This window comes from Monodelphis domestica, chromosome 4 (genome assembly GCF_027887165.1).
Source record: "Monodelphis domestica isolate mMonDom1 chromosome 4, mMonDom1.pri, whole genome shotgun sequence".
Taxonomy (NCBI): Eukaryota; Metazoa; Chordata; class Mammalia; order Didelphimorphia; family Didelphidae; genus Monodelphis; species Monodelphis domestica.
The window spans coordinates 17758113-17773078 of NC_077230.1; the positions used below are offsets into that span (position 1 = coordinate 17758113).

A 14966-nucleotide genomic window follows, 5' to 3' on the forward strand; every position below is an offset into this window, starting at 1 on the left:
ATTAAGGGTGCCTGTAAAGGAGTTTGCCTTGGCATGGAGAAGACCACCTCAAGAGTGTGAGACAGATGATTTAGGTGGAGATCATAGGAGAAGACAACTGAGTGATGAGAGAAGAGGGAACTAGATCTTGGAAAATATAATGATTCTTAATATAGTGATATAATATGATATGATATGATATAATATATACTGATCATTATTCAAAAATTGAGATGAGTAAGTACTAGAGTACTTTCTTTATAAAGTGATAATTCTTGGCAGTATCTGTGAACCATGCATTCCCCAACAAATGAATAATGGATATTCGATATTGATGGTTGGTTGGCTCTTCTTTTGAGGCAACAATTGCAAGTCATTCTCTTTGGCTACGGTGTTGAGAATGTAAGTGGGGAGAGTTTCTGGGGCCACTTTGACTTCTTATTCTAGTCAGCAAGTATTGTCATAGATAAAATCTAAGAAAATAAAAACAAATACAGATGCACACAATTGTGAATATAAGACAAAATAGTCAAGAAAGACTAACAAGTCATGAAGTATAAAGAAAAAGAAAATCTAAAAAATACAGGCTAATATTCTGACAGAGTATGAAATTACATTATAAATAAGTGCTTCTCTTTTAAAAATTCAAATATTTTGTTTTGACACAGCAGACAAACACAAAATTAAATTAACAACATGTATTTTCCTCCAGATAACTAAACACAGTCGTGTAAAATAGTTGATTATGATGGTAGAGGGTATGCCTAAGGACCATTAACCTATTTCTGAATCCACCTAACTCTACTACCATAAAACTGACATTTTTTTTTAGCTTGGCCAAGGCTATAAGAAATTTAGCCAAATGTGTTGCTAAAATACAAATATACTATGTTCATAACATTGTCCTTATTTACATGTGAAAACAAGAAATGAAATTAGTATGGGATTATTTATTTCTGATGAAGATAGGCAATTTAGAGGTGATTGCTATTACAAATCTCATTTAATCATGCATTCTAGAATTTTGCCAGGATTTTTTTTTAGCAAGCTTACCACTTTATATTTCTGATAATCACATTCTTCCCCTTTGTAAAAATTAGAGCAACTGATCTCTTGTCCTGGGCTATCTCTCCTGTTTTAAAAAGATTTTTTTTCAAAGCTCATAAATAATGGTTCTTGAATCAAATCCATAAGTTCTTTAAGTATCTTGGGGAGTAGTTCATGTAAGGTTGATTATGTGAATTTTTGAGAACAAACAGGTGCTGTCTTAACATCTCCTCAATGTAAGCTTGGTTTTCCATTTCTTGAAGATTAAACTTTTTTCTATATTTCCTAAAATGATCCCCTAGTAAATTGGTAAAGTAAGAGGTCACAAGAAGGAATGAAGTAAAAAAGAACTGGATTGAGAGTCAGAGAACTTATATTTTGGTTCTATTATTTGCTTCCTTTACACTTTGGGAAACTCACTTAACCTTTCTATGCCTCATTTGCCATCATTATAAAATGACCAGATTGGACCAGATGTTTGTTTAGTTCCTTCCATCTCTCACATCTGTGATACTATGATCTTTGAATTATTGGCAGTACAACATTTTTTAGATGAACAAATAATAAGCCAAAAGCTAAGAACAAAAAAAGTCACCAAAATTAGAACTAAATTAGTAAAATAGGAAGCAAATGAACAAATGAAGCAAAAAATAAAACAAAAGACTTTGTTTGAAAAGATAAAAAATGCATTAGCAAATATAATTAAAAAGTTTAGGCTAAAAAAATCATACTACCAAAGTCAAATTGGAAAGGGGAAGATAATAAATGGAGGAAAAAAACCCACTTTTACAAATGTGCCAAGAAAACAGAATAGAAAATAAACAAATGAATATTTATAACAATTTTCAGGTGGACAACACTGGCTGAAGTAGTGATTTAATTGAAGCTGGTTAGCTGGTGAGAAGGAGGAGGAGGAAGAAGAAGGAGAAGAAGAGTAAAATATATAAGATAGAGTATGTTTTGGTCTGCAGGTAGACTCCATCAGTGTGATGTTGAAACTCCTTCCTCTGGGGGAACTCAGAGATTCTGATTTCCTCTCCTGCTCACATAGCTAGTAGGTTTAAGAGGTTAAGACTTGAACTTTTTTTTTTTTTGCAGGAAGGCAGACCCTCTATCTACCCATTATACAGTCACACTATTTCTTTCACTGTTTTATTGGAGCTAAGTAAGGATCAGCCTGACAGTGTTTGGTGTGTATGTGTGTGTTTGTATGTATATGTATGGATTTAAAAAAATATGTATGTATTAAAAAAAGGCTGAACCAGTGGTTTAATTGGAGATGGTTAGCTGGGTGAGTGAGAATGAAGGCAGATGGACAAGAGAGAGACAAAGTAAAAAGCCAGCCATGGTTGGTGTTGAGAGTGACCATGGTAGCCATTCCTGCCCTTTGCCTATTCAGGTCTGATGGGAAAGATGAAACTATAATAAAGAGCATATCCTCTCAGTAGTAGTTTTCCTGATAATTAAGAAAATTTCTTTTTAAATTTTAAAACATTTCATTCGTATCTTTTTAATAATACTGTCATCTTTTCTGAAAATATTCCTCCCCAAAGAACAGCCCTCCTAAAACTTTAACAAGACAAAAAAAGGGTCAGTAAAACCAACTATCACATCTACCATGATAGTATGTGCAAATTCCAAAATGTAGCCTCCTTCTTTAAAAAAAAATATATATATATATGTATATATATGTATATTTTTACCTATTACCTGTAGAACCAATTTTTCTAAACATTCTTTTTTTTAAATAAATTTGAGGGCCAAATTCTTTCCCTTCTTCTGACCTTCCCTCCTTCATTTTCTCCCTGCCCTTTCCCCTTCCAAAGATGGCAGTCTGATACAGATTTTACATGTATATTCATATAAAATAATTTTTTATATTAGTCTTTTTGTGGAAGACATATCAAATGGAAAAAAAAGAAGGAAGGAAATGAAATATAGTATATTTCAGTCAGCATTCAGACTCCAGTTTTTTTCTTGGAGAGCAAATGGCATTTTTCATCATGTGTCTCTGGGCTTGTCTTAGATTGAAATTACTGAGAGTAACTAGGCCAGTCATAGTTGCTCACTAAGAAATATTGTTGTCATTGTGTTACAATGTTCTGGTTCTGCTTACTTCACTTTTATTTCATAGAAGTCTTTCCAGAGTTTTCTGAAATCACCTTGCGTATAGCACAATGAAATTTCGTAACTGCCATATACCATACCTTGTTCAACCATTCCTCAGTTGATGGACAATCTCTCAATTTCTAGTTCTTTGCTGCTACAAAAAGAGCTGCAATAAATATTTTTTTACAAATAGATCCTTTCCCCTTTTTCGTCTCTTAAGGATGCAGACTTTGTAATGGTATTGATGAATCAAAGGATCTGCACAGTTTTAGAGTCCTTTGAGCATAGTTCCAAATTACTCTCCAAAATGGTTGGAGCAGATTGCAACTCTACCAACAGTGTATTAGTGTCACAATTTTCCCATATCCCCACCAACATTTATCATTTCATTTTTCTGTCCTTCTTATAAATAATAATTGTGGTTGCTGATTCAAAGTATCATTGCACAAAGTCAAGACGATGACTAGAGCTGAAGGTAACTCCTGAGGCCAACTAAGCTGACTTTCTTCTTGAAGCTGAACTCCTCTTGACAGGTCCAATTCCTTCTTGAAGCTGACTTCCTTCTTGGAATGGACTTCGCTAGCCCCAGAAATTCAGGGCTTTTTATAGTGTCTCCTTGTCCCTTCCCCCTTTCACAAGGGCTAATCACAGTTTCCAAATTGTCTAGAACTGTCCATGGGGCAGTGTCTGTGGGATTCACACCTCTCATCCTGTGAAGGTGTCAACTCTTATCAAAGGTCTATGAAGGTCATCCTCTGAAGGTCAATTTCTCATCAAAAGGTTCAGTTTCCTGATTGATTGAATTTCTAAGTGTGAATTCCATTAAGTGGTTTGTGAGCTCCTCCACCTAGTTCAAGCTTTTGTTGACTCAATCAAAAGGTGTGTTAACTCAAAATAGGCAAAGGGAATAAAGGATTCCCTTTCACAAGTGTGAATTCAGAATAGGCAAAGGGAACAAAGAATTCCTTTTTCACAGTATTTATAACCCAGATCAAATTGCTTACCAGCTCCAAGATGGGTGTAGGGAAACAATTTGAATCTTAACATTTTGGAAAACATTATGTTGAAAATTGTTACATGCAATTGAGAAAATTCTTTGAGTAAAGAAAAAAATAAAAGAAAAATACCAGTTGACTTTTTTTAAAAGAGTGATTTAGAACATTTTTTCATATGACTATAGATAGCTTTGTTTTTTTTATCTGAAAACTGCATATTTGCATTCTTTGACTATATTTCAATTGAAAATAACTTTTGACTTTTTACATATTTGGCTTAGTTCTCTATATATTTGAGAAAGGACAGCTTTATCAAAGATATTTGCTGCTAATTCCCTCCCTCCCCCAATTTCTGCTGTCCTTCCAATCTTGGTTGCATTTATTTTGTTTTTACAAAGCCTTTTAAATTTAATATAATCAAAATTATCCATTGTCTATTTTATAATACTCTGTGTATTTGGTTGTAAATTCTTCCTTTATCCATAGATCTGACAAGCAGACTCTTCACTGATCCTCTGACTTGCTTATGATATTGCTCTGTATATTTAGATCACGTATCCATGTAGACCATATCTTGATATGTGTGTGAGATGTTGGCCTAGTCCCAGTCTCTGCCAAATAGTTTTTGTCAAATAGCAAATTCTTGTCCCAACAAGTTGCATCTTTTTATTTGTCAAACACTATAGTTATTTATTGCTAGGTAACTTCCTGACACTTTATGATAGGTAATCTAAAACAGGTAGATCACATACACATATACACATACATGTACACTTACACTATATATGTATGCATGTGCATATATGTATGATCTGTCTCTTTGTGTGTGTGTGTGTGTGTGTCTCTCTCTCTCCCTCTCCTTCTCTGTCTCTGTCTCTCTCTGTCTGTCTCTGTCTATCTCTGTCTCTCTTTCTCTTTCCTGGCATATGTTGCTACAGGCCAAGGCAAATTCCATCTAATTTTTTTAATAAAAAATTTCATTTTTTCCCAGTTACATGTAAAAACAGTTTCCAACATTAAAAAAATATATATCAAGGCTCAAATTCTCTCCCTCCCTCCCTCCCCCCATCCCCACCTCCCTTTAGATGGTTAGCAATTTCATATAGATTTTGCATGTACAATCATATAAAACATTTTTCCATATTAATCCTTGTGTATCCCTATCTTCTACATACACACATACATGCATGCACACATATATCTTTGTGTATGTGTGTGCATGTATATTACATATGTATGTATATACATTTTCAGATGCTTTCAAAAATTTTTGTAGCTCTCCAGGAGTCCTTAGCCAACTAATTGGAAACCAGTATCTCAAACTATGCAAAAAATGGTGAACAATTATGGTTTCACAAACTTTTATGAGGTAAATCTAGCCTTAAGCTACAAGCTTGGCAAGGATGAGATAAACAAAAAGAGGGACCAATGCAAACATTTTTGACTAATGCAAACATTTAAACAATATATTGATATGTAGAATATAGCAGTATATCAAATATTCTTTTTTAGCTATTAGGCTTTATATCAGGAATGCAATGATGGTTCAATATTAGAAGACAACTAACATAATAAATCTTTTCAATAATTAATAAAATGTAATATCCAATTATCTTAAAGATACCAAAAAGCATAGGAATGGGAGAACTTTAATATGATTAAAAAGTACTAACTTGAACTTAAAACTTAGTATTATGTTTAAAAGAAAAGAATTAGACATCTTCCCAATAATATAAAATAAAGCTATTTATTATCACATTGCTATTGTTTTAGACCTGTTATCTTTGGCAATGGGGCAGCTATGTTGCACAGTGGGTAGAGCACTGGACTTGTAATTATCTTCCTGAGTTCAAATCTGGCCTCAGATACTTACTAGCTGTGGGACCCTGGACAAGTCACTTAACCCTGTTTGCCTCAGTTCCTCATCTGTAAAATGAGTTGGAGAAGGAAATAGCAAACCACTCCAGTATCTGCCCAGAAAACCACAAAACTCGTCATGAAGAAATGGCTGAACAACAAAAATCGATAGCTATAAGACAAAATGTACTTCATAGAGTAAGAATTTTAAAATGGCTCCGTCTACCACCCCTGCTGTTCCTGCTTCAAACGCCATAGAAGCTCCAAAGGAAACTGAACCAGTAATTTAATTGGAGCTGGTCAGCCGGATAAGTGAAAATGAAGACAGATGGACAATAGAGAGGCGAAGTAGAAAACCAGCCATGGCGGGTATTGGGTGGCCAGAGCCCACGGTGGCCATGGCTGCCTTTGTCTGGTCTGCCAGATGGGACAGTGGCAACTGGAGGCCAAAGCATGTCCGCTCAGTAGTAGACTTCCCTCTGCCTCTTCGCTTAGGAAGGCTGGAAAATCTGCCTTTCTCCTCCCCCTCTTGCTTCACGTCTGTTTAACAGTGCAGCGTCTAATCTGAAGTTTTTCTATTTTCCCCATTTAAATGGGACTTGAATGCTGGCATAATACCGTTACATACGATTGATGATTTTTGATTTGTGTATTTTTTTTTCTAAGTAGAGAGTTGCAAAAGCACAGAAATGGATTTTACTGTACAGGTGAAAGTGAATTAATTGTTGGTAAATGTTGATACTGACTTACAGAAGGAGCATGAAGAGAACATGAAAGTGAATTCTAATAAACATCTCAATGCAGATGAAACCGGAAATGGGGCTTTTGCAAAAGCTTTAGAGCTTAGGCAAAAGTGAGTAAAACAGTATTGGGATTTGGTGGGAGGTTGGACGATTGGGCCAATTTACTTCTACAGTGTTTTCTTCTCATCTTCTCCCCCACTAGCTTCTAAAGTCAAAGATGAAAGGAGAAGGATGGTGTCTGGATCAAGGTGATAATGCCCACATTCCAACGGTGGGGGCCAGAGAAGGGACTAGATTTCTACTTTTCATTTTTGCCTTCAAACCAATAGACTTCCAAACTTTTATGGCATAATGGCTACCTAGAGAAACTTTCAGAATTTTTGTTTATAGAACTAAAGTCATTAAATAATTGGAGAGATATCCAAGTATTTCATTAAGTTTAGATAAATAAAGAAAATATCACTGTTATTCAGATTAATCTGTAGATATACTTTAATGCTAATGAAATAACGAATTGTGCACTTAAAAGACTCAGTTAAAAATAACAAAATTTACTCAGAGAACAAGTAATTAAGGTCATAAAGGGGAATTATAAAAAAAGGGGAATACTTTACTTCCACATCTTTTATAATATTGTCAAGCAGTAATTATCAAAATTAATTGGTATTTCTGTTCTAAAATATAGAAAAAAGAATTCAGTGGAAGAGATTAAACAATTGAAATAGAATAAATAAATCAATTATAACAAATTATTGGAAAATATTAAAAATTGTTATTTAAAAATTAGGAAAGTTAGATGGCAGTATAATAAAAATGAGATTAGATCTTGTTTTCACAGCATGTATAATAAGAAATGTCACATGAATCTAAGCACAAATGATTACAAATTAGAAGATAATGGAATATGAACTCTTTTACATTAGTTAAAATTTTTCTTAGCTATCCAGAAAACCAAACATTATAAGAGATGATTATAATTATAATTATTTATATATTTATATTTAATTATAATTAAATGCAGATAAATTAATTATTCAAACATATAAGATATAATTATTTACATATAATTATAATAATTATGCATGCTTATTTAAAACTAATTATGTAAAAGTTAAAAAAGCCTTTTATACCACAGAAGACAGAATAAAAAGGAGAAAACCATTTAGCAAATATTTCTATTAAATTTTTACATCTCAAATATATAAGGAATTGCCATACATTTATAAATAAGATCCTTTCCTTAATTGTCAATATGAGCAGGCAGTTTTCAACAGAAGAATATAAATTGTCAATTAATCACTTGAAAGATTTCAAGCTTTCCAATTGTCATAATCATATAAAATAAAACAACTTTAAGATACCACTTTATACCTACCAAATTGGCAATACTAATGCAAGGTAATAAATTCCATGCTGACATACTTATGAAGAAGCAAGCACACTATTAAACTACTGATGAATTGGTGCAGTCCTTTTGAAAAACTATATGATTATTTGGTAATGGCAACAGAATTATCCAAATCCATTGTTCTCCCTTTTAGGATGTACCCTAAGGTTGTTATTGAAATGGAAAATGCATCTATTTATACAAAAATTTCCTAGTGGCTCCATTCAAACAAAACAAAAACGATAAATATCCTATGCATTTTTCAGTTGGGTACTTGCTTAAGAAATTATGGTATATGAATGTAATTAAATGTTATTATGCCATAAAAATGGACAGTTATGAAAAACTGAAAGAAAACTATGGAAAGGCTTTTATGAAATAATGCAAAGCAGAGAAGAAAATAGAACCAATGTGGAGATATGTACACTGACTAGTATACCAATAATCATAGCAACATCATTATGATCTGAGATAAATGTCTAGAAAAGATGTTCTGGAGGAGACCTGGAGAAAAATAAGGATATTTTGTTATCTTTTGAAAATTACTATGTGACTAAAAAAATTAAGATTAATTTTAAGGCATAGAAATCTTAAGTTTTGTCATAATTATTTATAATTTTCTTGTTTGTGTAATTGAATATTTCTTTTTGTTAATATCAAAGATAATAAAACTATGTATTATAAATGTGTATATTTGCATATATAGAGATGTTTCGAAGTTAAGTAGCTTTGCTTACTTTCTGCTATTATCTTTATTCAATTACTCAATCCACGAACTTTTTATTTTGTTTTGTGTTTGTTTGGCAAGTAAGGACTTGGTTATTTAAAGGGTCTATGATGTCATTGGTGTGCATGCCCCGTCCCATTCAGGTTTTAGAAGAAATTTTTCACGAGTTGTTGTGGCCAGAACATTTCACCCCAGGTTAGCCAGGCTCCTAGAGATAAACTTTTATCAGTTTAAATAATCTAGTCCTCAGATGACAAACACATAGTCCATACCTAGGACATTTGTATTCATTGTACATTGGTAGAACCTCCCCATAGCTTTTGCTTAATTGATAACCAACATTTTGGCCATGCCACAGGGAGGCCATTTGAGGAAGAATCTAGTGAGCAAACAAATAAAAAATAGAACAATTAGCAATAAAATATTATGAATACTTGCTTTTAATAATTATTAAATTGTTTTTTAGATATCATGTTGTGGTTTAGTCATTTAAGTCATATCTGACTCTTTGTGATCCTTTTTGGGTTTTTCTTGGTAAAGGTATTACAGTGGTTTGCTATTTTCTTCTCCAGCTCATTTTACAGATGAGGAAACTGAGGCAAACAGGATTAAGTGGCTTGCCCAAAGTTATATAGCTAGTAAGTGTCTGAGGGCAGATTTGAACTCAGGAAGATGAGTTTTTCTGACTCCAGGCCCAGTGCTCTATACACGGTGCCACCTAGTTGTTAGGTTGCTTAGAATTTTGGATTTATTCTTACTATATTTCAGAGTTTTGTATCTTAATTTAAGTCTTAATTTGCTCCATTTCAAACATGGCACCGGTTTTTATATAAAGATTGATAGTAATTAGATACTATTTCCTAGTTATTTTGAAATGGGGAAACTAATGTTTAAAAAATATAAATTTTAAAATTAACAAAGGTATCAAATGATTAACTTTGGGCATATTGATTTTTGTATTTACAGCTGGGGAAAGAAAGGTTCCATAAATCTCAACACTGGGGCTTTTGCAACTCCATTCCTATGCTAGTGAATGAAGATAAACCTGGAATAGGTGGTGAACCTCTGCTTGGACACTGCTCAAAACCTAAATTTAGTGTTTATCCCCGAGGACTAGGAAGTGACGCGCCATCATGGGTAGCATTTGACAAACAGGTATGTTACTGATCTTATTCAAAATACAATTGTAAAAATTATAAATTATGAAAATTTGTAAAAATTGTAAAAAACTTACAAAATAATTATGGCATTATAAGGATAAATTTAGGGTTGTGACCTAAACTAAATTAATTTTGGTTGCCAGGGGATATCCCAAATAAAATACCCAAGTCAGCTGAAAATTTATGGTTATTTTAATTAATATAGAAGAAAGATATTAAGGAGAAGGGAGAGGGAAAAGGTGTAGGATTTTTTCCACCTGGCCTGTGCCAGGGGGGAGTTCAAATTAGTGTCTTTTAAGAGGATAGTGTTGGAAGGTAAAGGAGAAAGGAATCAGCCTAAACTCCAAGAGGGCTCAGCTAAGATGCCTGAACCTGAACTAGCTACTCAGCTTCTTCCAGTATAGTATCAAGGGAAACTCACCACCAAACCAGACAATAGCTTCCACCATGCCAAGATGTCGGAATGCTTAGCACACTGCCAGCCAGAGCCACCTCTCCAGGGAAAGAGCTGAAGAGAGGAAGTGACGCGAAATATATAGACAGTTTTACATCACTTTCCTGCATCTCATCTGTACCAATGGTAGCTTAAACTTGACTTAGGACAGCCCAGAGGTCTGTCAGCTGTTTCTGATTTGTCATTTGCTAGCATTTGTCTATCAAAAGCCATCTTCCTAAATATGTAATTCTTAAGTATGGGTGTAGACACTCCTGTTTTTGATAGACTAAGTAGGTTGGAGAAATCTAAAGTTCACAAGACATTCCTGATTTTGTTAGATTAAGTAGGGTGGAGTAATTTAAAGTTCACAGCATGAGGGCAAGCAACAACTCTGGGAGGCTTAGGAAAGGTCTCAGGTAGGAGATTTCATTTGAATGGACTTGGGAAATGGTGGTATGGGTAGACTGGGACATGTCACTTAAAATTTCTTTTTCCAATTATACATAAAAAGAATCCTTAAATTTTGTTTTTTAAAAACTTGAGCTCCAAATTCTTTCCCTCCCTTTCCCCCTTCCCCCGTCATTGAGGAGGCATGCCATTTCATATAGATTATACAAATGCAGTCATACAAAATGAGTCATGTTGTGAAAAAAAGGATACCCCGCCCTTGCCAAAAGATAAAGAAAAATAAAGTTTAAAGATATGATTCCATCTGCATTCATATGCTATCATTTTCTTTTTTTTTTCTGGATATAGATAGCATTTTTTTATGGTGAGTCCTCAGAATTATCTTGGATCTTTATACCGCTGAGAATAGCCAAGTCATTCACTGTGAATCATCGAACAATATTGCTATTACTGTGTGCACTGTTCTGGTTCTGTCCACTTCACTTCCCATCAGTTTATAGCAGTCTTTCCAGGTTTTTCTGGGAGCATTCATTGTTGCATATGATTTTGAACTTTTTATTCTCCTTTACTTAGCCCAGGGTCTCCCTACTTGGGAATGCCATTCCTCCCTCTGCCCTCCTTGACTGTCTGCCCTGGCTCTGTGATCCAGAGCTCAAGAGTGGTAGCCAAGCTGCCGTCTGGCACATGGCCCTGTTTCAGCCCTGCTATGGGACTTGCGGTGCCTCCGAGTCAGTCTGGAGAAGTCCATGCAGCTGAGCACAGCGCTTTGCTTTCTAGCACACGGTCATCTCGGTTCCTTCCCCTCACAGTGTCTTCTTAGGTCAAATTCTAGATCTTCGGTGTGAGAATTAAAATTAATATACAATAACTCAAGGATTATATGTGTAAGATTTATTACAATAAAAACTAGAGGTAAAAGGGAGCTAATTAATTCAAACCATGATCTTGAGGAAGAAGAGAGGGAGGAGCCACAGACAGTTATAAACAATAATGTCACCACACAAACGGGAGGACACAGGGAAAGGGATGCTGGGAGATGAAAAAGAATTTCGGGGAGCATCGTCCTGGGGTCCAAGATTTTCCAACTCTACATAGGACACCACAAGAATATATGAATTTTGTTAGAAAATCGGTTACCCAACCAAGTTTTCATTTAGATATCATAATTTCATTTGTTCCCATTCAATAAATAGTACAATTGATATTACTCTAAGAGACCTGAACTTAAACAACCCAAACCAAAACAAATCAAAAAGTTTTATGTCAGTAGTCTTAAATTCTTGCCCTTAAAGGCTTAATAAGAGGTATTGTTTGATGACCTTCATCTGTCGAGTCACAGTAGAAATGCCTTATCTCATATCGCCGTACAATGAAAGCAGGTAGTACAGGTGTGTGGACCTCAAGAAGGAATAAGAGTTAGGTTTCACTTGCTCGTCATTCTTCCTCACCTTTAGTCCACTAATAAACAAACGTTTATTGGATAAATTGAGGCATGTAACGTTATCCTAGAGAGATCAGAACTGGTCCATAGGTTCCCGTTTCTATGAAATTATTTGTGTTCCTGTCCTAGGTTATAGATCGCCCCCCCCTCCCCCCATTTGTCTAGATTCAGTACTTCCAACAGGCCTGGGTACGTAATAAATGCCCATAAATAAATTATTTTAAAAAAAAAATGTTTAGATGGCCTTATGCGCTAGTTTCTTGTTGTCCTCTCCCCTAAGGGTAACTGTGTGCTGTGGTCCCACAATAAATAATTGTGAAGGGCCCAAAGATAAGAGATTGTTCCTTAGCCCTGGCTTCATAAGGGAGTACTGACAGTGTTTCAGACAGCCTACTCTCCTGCATATCTAATGCAAGTGCATTAAGCTATTCTCTTGCATTTTTTCAGATTGCAAGTTGTATTAAATTCCTTTTTTAATATTTAATTTATAGATTTCAAACCATATTTTGTAGTCTTTTAGTTGGTTATAAAATCATGTAGAATATTTTATGAGGCTGGTATAATTTTAGCTTTAGACTATTTGAGAAGCTGCTACAGTAGCTTGGAGACTTCCGTTTCTAACTAAATGGAACATAATTCCTTCAGGTTTTTGCTGTTGTTGTTGGTCAGCTTCTATTAAATATTCATTAAGGTTGAGATCAGATACGAAGGCTATGAAATATTTACTTCCTTTAATGAGGCTGTGAACCACATACTGCATCTTAGTTAATACCCAGGACAAATATTTAGGCACTTTCTAAATTAGGGCTTCCATAAACAAATCAAGACCTGTTAATTGTATTCTTTTTGAAATTAGCCTCACCCCTCACTCATGCCCTGGGGAATACAGACACATTCAGACTATTTAGAATGACTGCCATAGTTATAAAGTGCAGTGACTTAAACCTAAAGGAAGATCTTTCGCCCGATTTTCAGTAGATCTTAGTGTCTCTGTGCCTATCCATTGGGCAGCCTGCAGATTCATAGACAGGGCGCCATTTCAGTGAGCCTGGAGAGCACAGGGGGCTTCTTTGATCAGTTTAAGTTTATGGTTTGTCACTTTGTGATGTTTGGCTTTTACAGACACATATGACAGTTACAGGATCATACGGTTAGAGCTGAAAGAGCACCTTGGAGATCATTTAGTCGGCTGACTTACTTTAGAGGAGAAGATTTGAGGACCAGAGAAAATGAGTGACGCGTCCAAATTCAGCATTCACGCTGCACAACTTCCATAATATTTTGCTGTCCATATAGGAATAATATGGAAACTTTAAGATAATAGAATTATGCAGAATGTCTCTTATTTTTTACCTTATTGCAGTCGTTTTAATTAATTTGTTATTTTATGTGAACAGTGTTAACTTAGTAAAGTAAGAGAAAAAATAGGCATATCTCATGCATTGTTACTGTATTCTATTTTTTTAAACCCACATCTTCCCTCTTAAAATCAATGCTATGTATTACTAAGGCAGAAGAGCCGTAAGGGCTAAGGCAATTGGGGTTAAGTAAAACTTGCCCAGAGGCACACAGTTAGGAAGTGTATGAGGTCAAATTTGAACCCAGGACCCCCTGACTCTGGGCCAGACTCTCTATTCACTGAGCCATCCAACTACCCCTGTTATTGTATTGTTTATGCTTTTAATCACATAGATTGCTTACTTAGTAGGAATTTTTTAGTTATTAAATATTTTGAATTAATGCTTAATTATTTTATGTTATTTCTTTTTTATATTATTGTTCTCCTGAATTTGACAATGGATTAATAAAGAACAGGAAAAATATTGAATATGAAACCATAAATATCATTATATATATTGTTCAGTTATATCTGGAGCCTTGTGACCCTGTTTGGGGTTTTCTTGGCAAAGAAACAAAAGTAGTTTGCCATTTCCTTCTTTAGCTTATTTTGCAGATGAATTGAGGCAAACCTATGTCAGGCACTGGGCTAAATGATTTGTAAATATTATCTCATATAATCATTAAAAAATCCTGAGAGGTAGGTGCTAGTATACCCATTTTCTAATTGAGAAAACTGAGGCAGCCATAGGCTAGGTGACTTGCCCAGGTTCACAAAGCCTTCAAATGTCTGAGGCTGGACTTGAACTCAAGCCTCCCTGTCTCCATCCCCAGTGCTATAATTACTGAGTCATATAGCTGTTTCTTTGTCTTTTTTTCCTTTTACATTAGTGGAATTATTGTATATGTTCTTGTCCTGGTTCTATTCACTTCAATCCTCATCAGTTCATGTAAGTCTTTATATGCCTCTTTTTATCATCTTAGTTATAATTTCTTTTAGCTCAGCAGTATCATTCATTAATTACAATTTGTTTATCCCTTCTCAAGTCAATGACCATCTACTTTATTTTTAGTTATTTTACACTTCAGAAATGTTGCTATGAGCATTTCTGTGTACACGTGGCTTTGCTTTTTCATTGACCTTTTCGTTAAATAAGTCTAGCTTTAGAATCTCTAAGTCAAAGGATACATTTTAATCACTTAGTACAGTTTCAAAGTACTTTCCAGAGTGACTGTACCAATGCACAGCTTTCCCACTAAGACGTTAATGTGCCTGCTTTTCCACAAGCCCTCCAACAATGGCTATTCCCAGCTTTCGTCAGCTTTGCTTGATGAAGGG

At 34.7% G+C, this 14966-nt stretch overlaps 1 protein-coding gene across 3 annotated transcripts in view; it reads left to right on the forward strand.

Annotated features, from left to right (window-relative positions):
• EFHC2 (EF-hand domain containing 2) overlaps positions 1 to 14966 on the forward strand; it is a 222997-nt gene that overhangs the window by 47049 nt on the left and 160982 nt on the right. For all 3 annotated transcript variants that reach the window (XM_007493310.3, XM_007493311.3, XM_056826099.1), the window contains one exon: positions 9811 to 9999. In XM_007493310.3, the coding sequence (XP_007493372.1) occupies positions 9811 to 9999 (189 nt within the window). The remainder of the gene's footprint in view (positions 1 to 9810; positions 10000 to 14966) is intronic.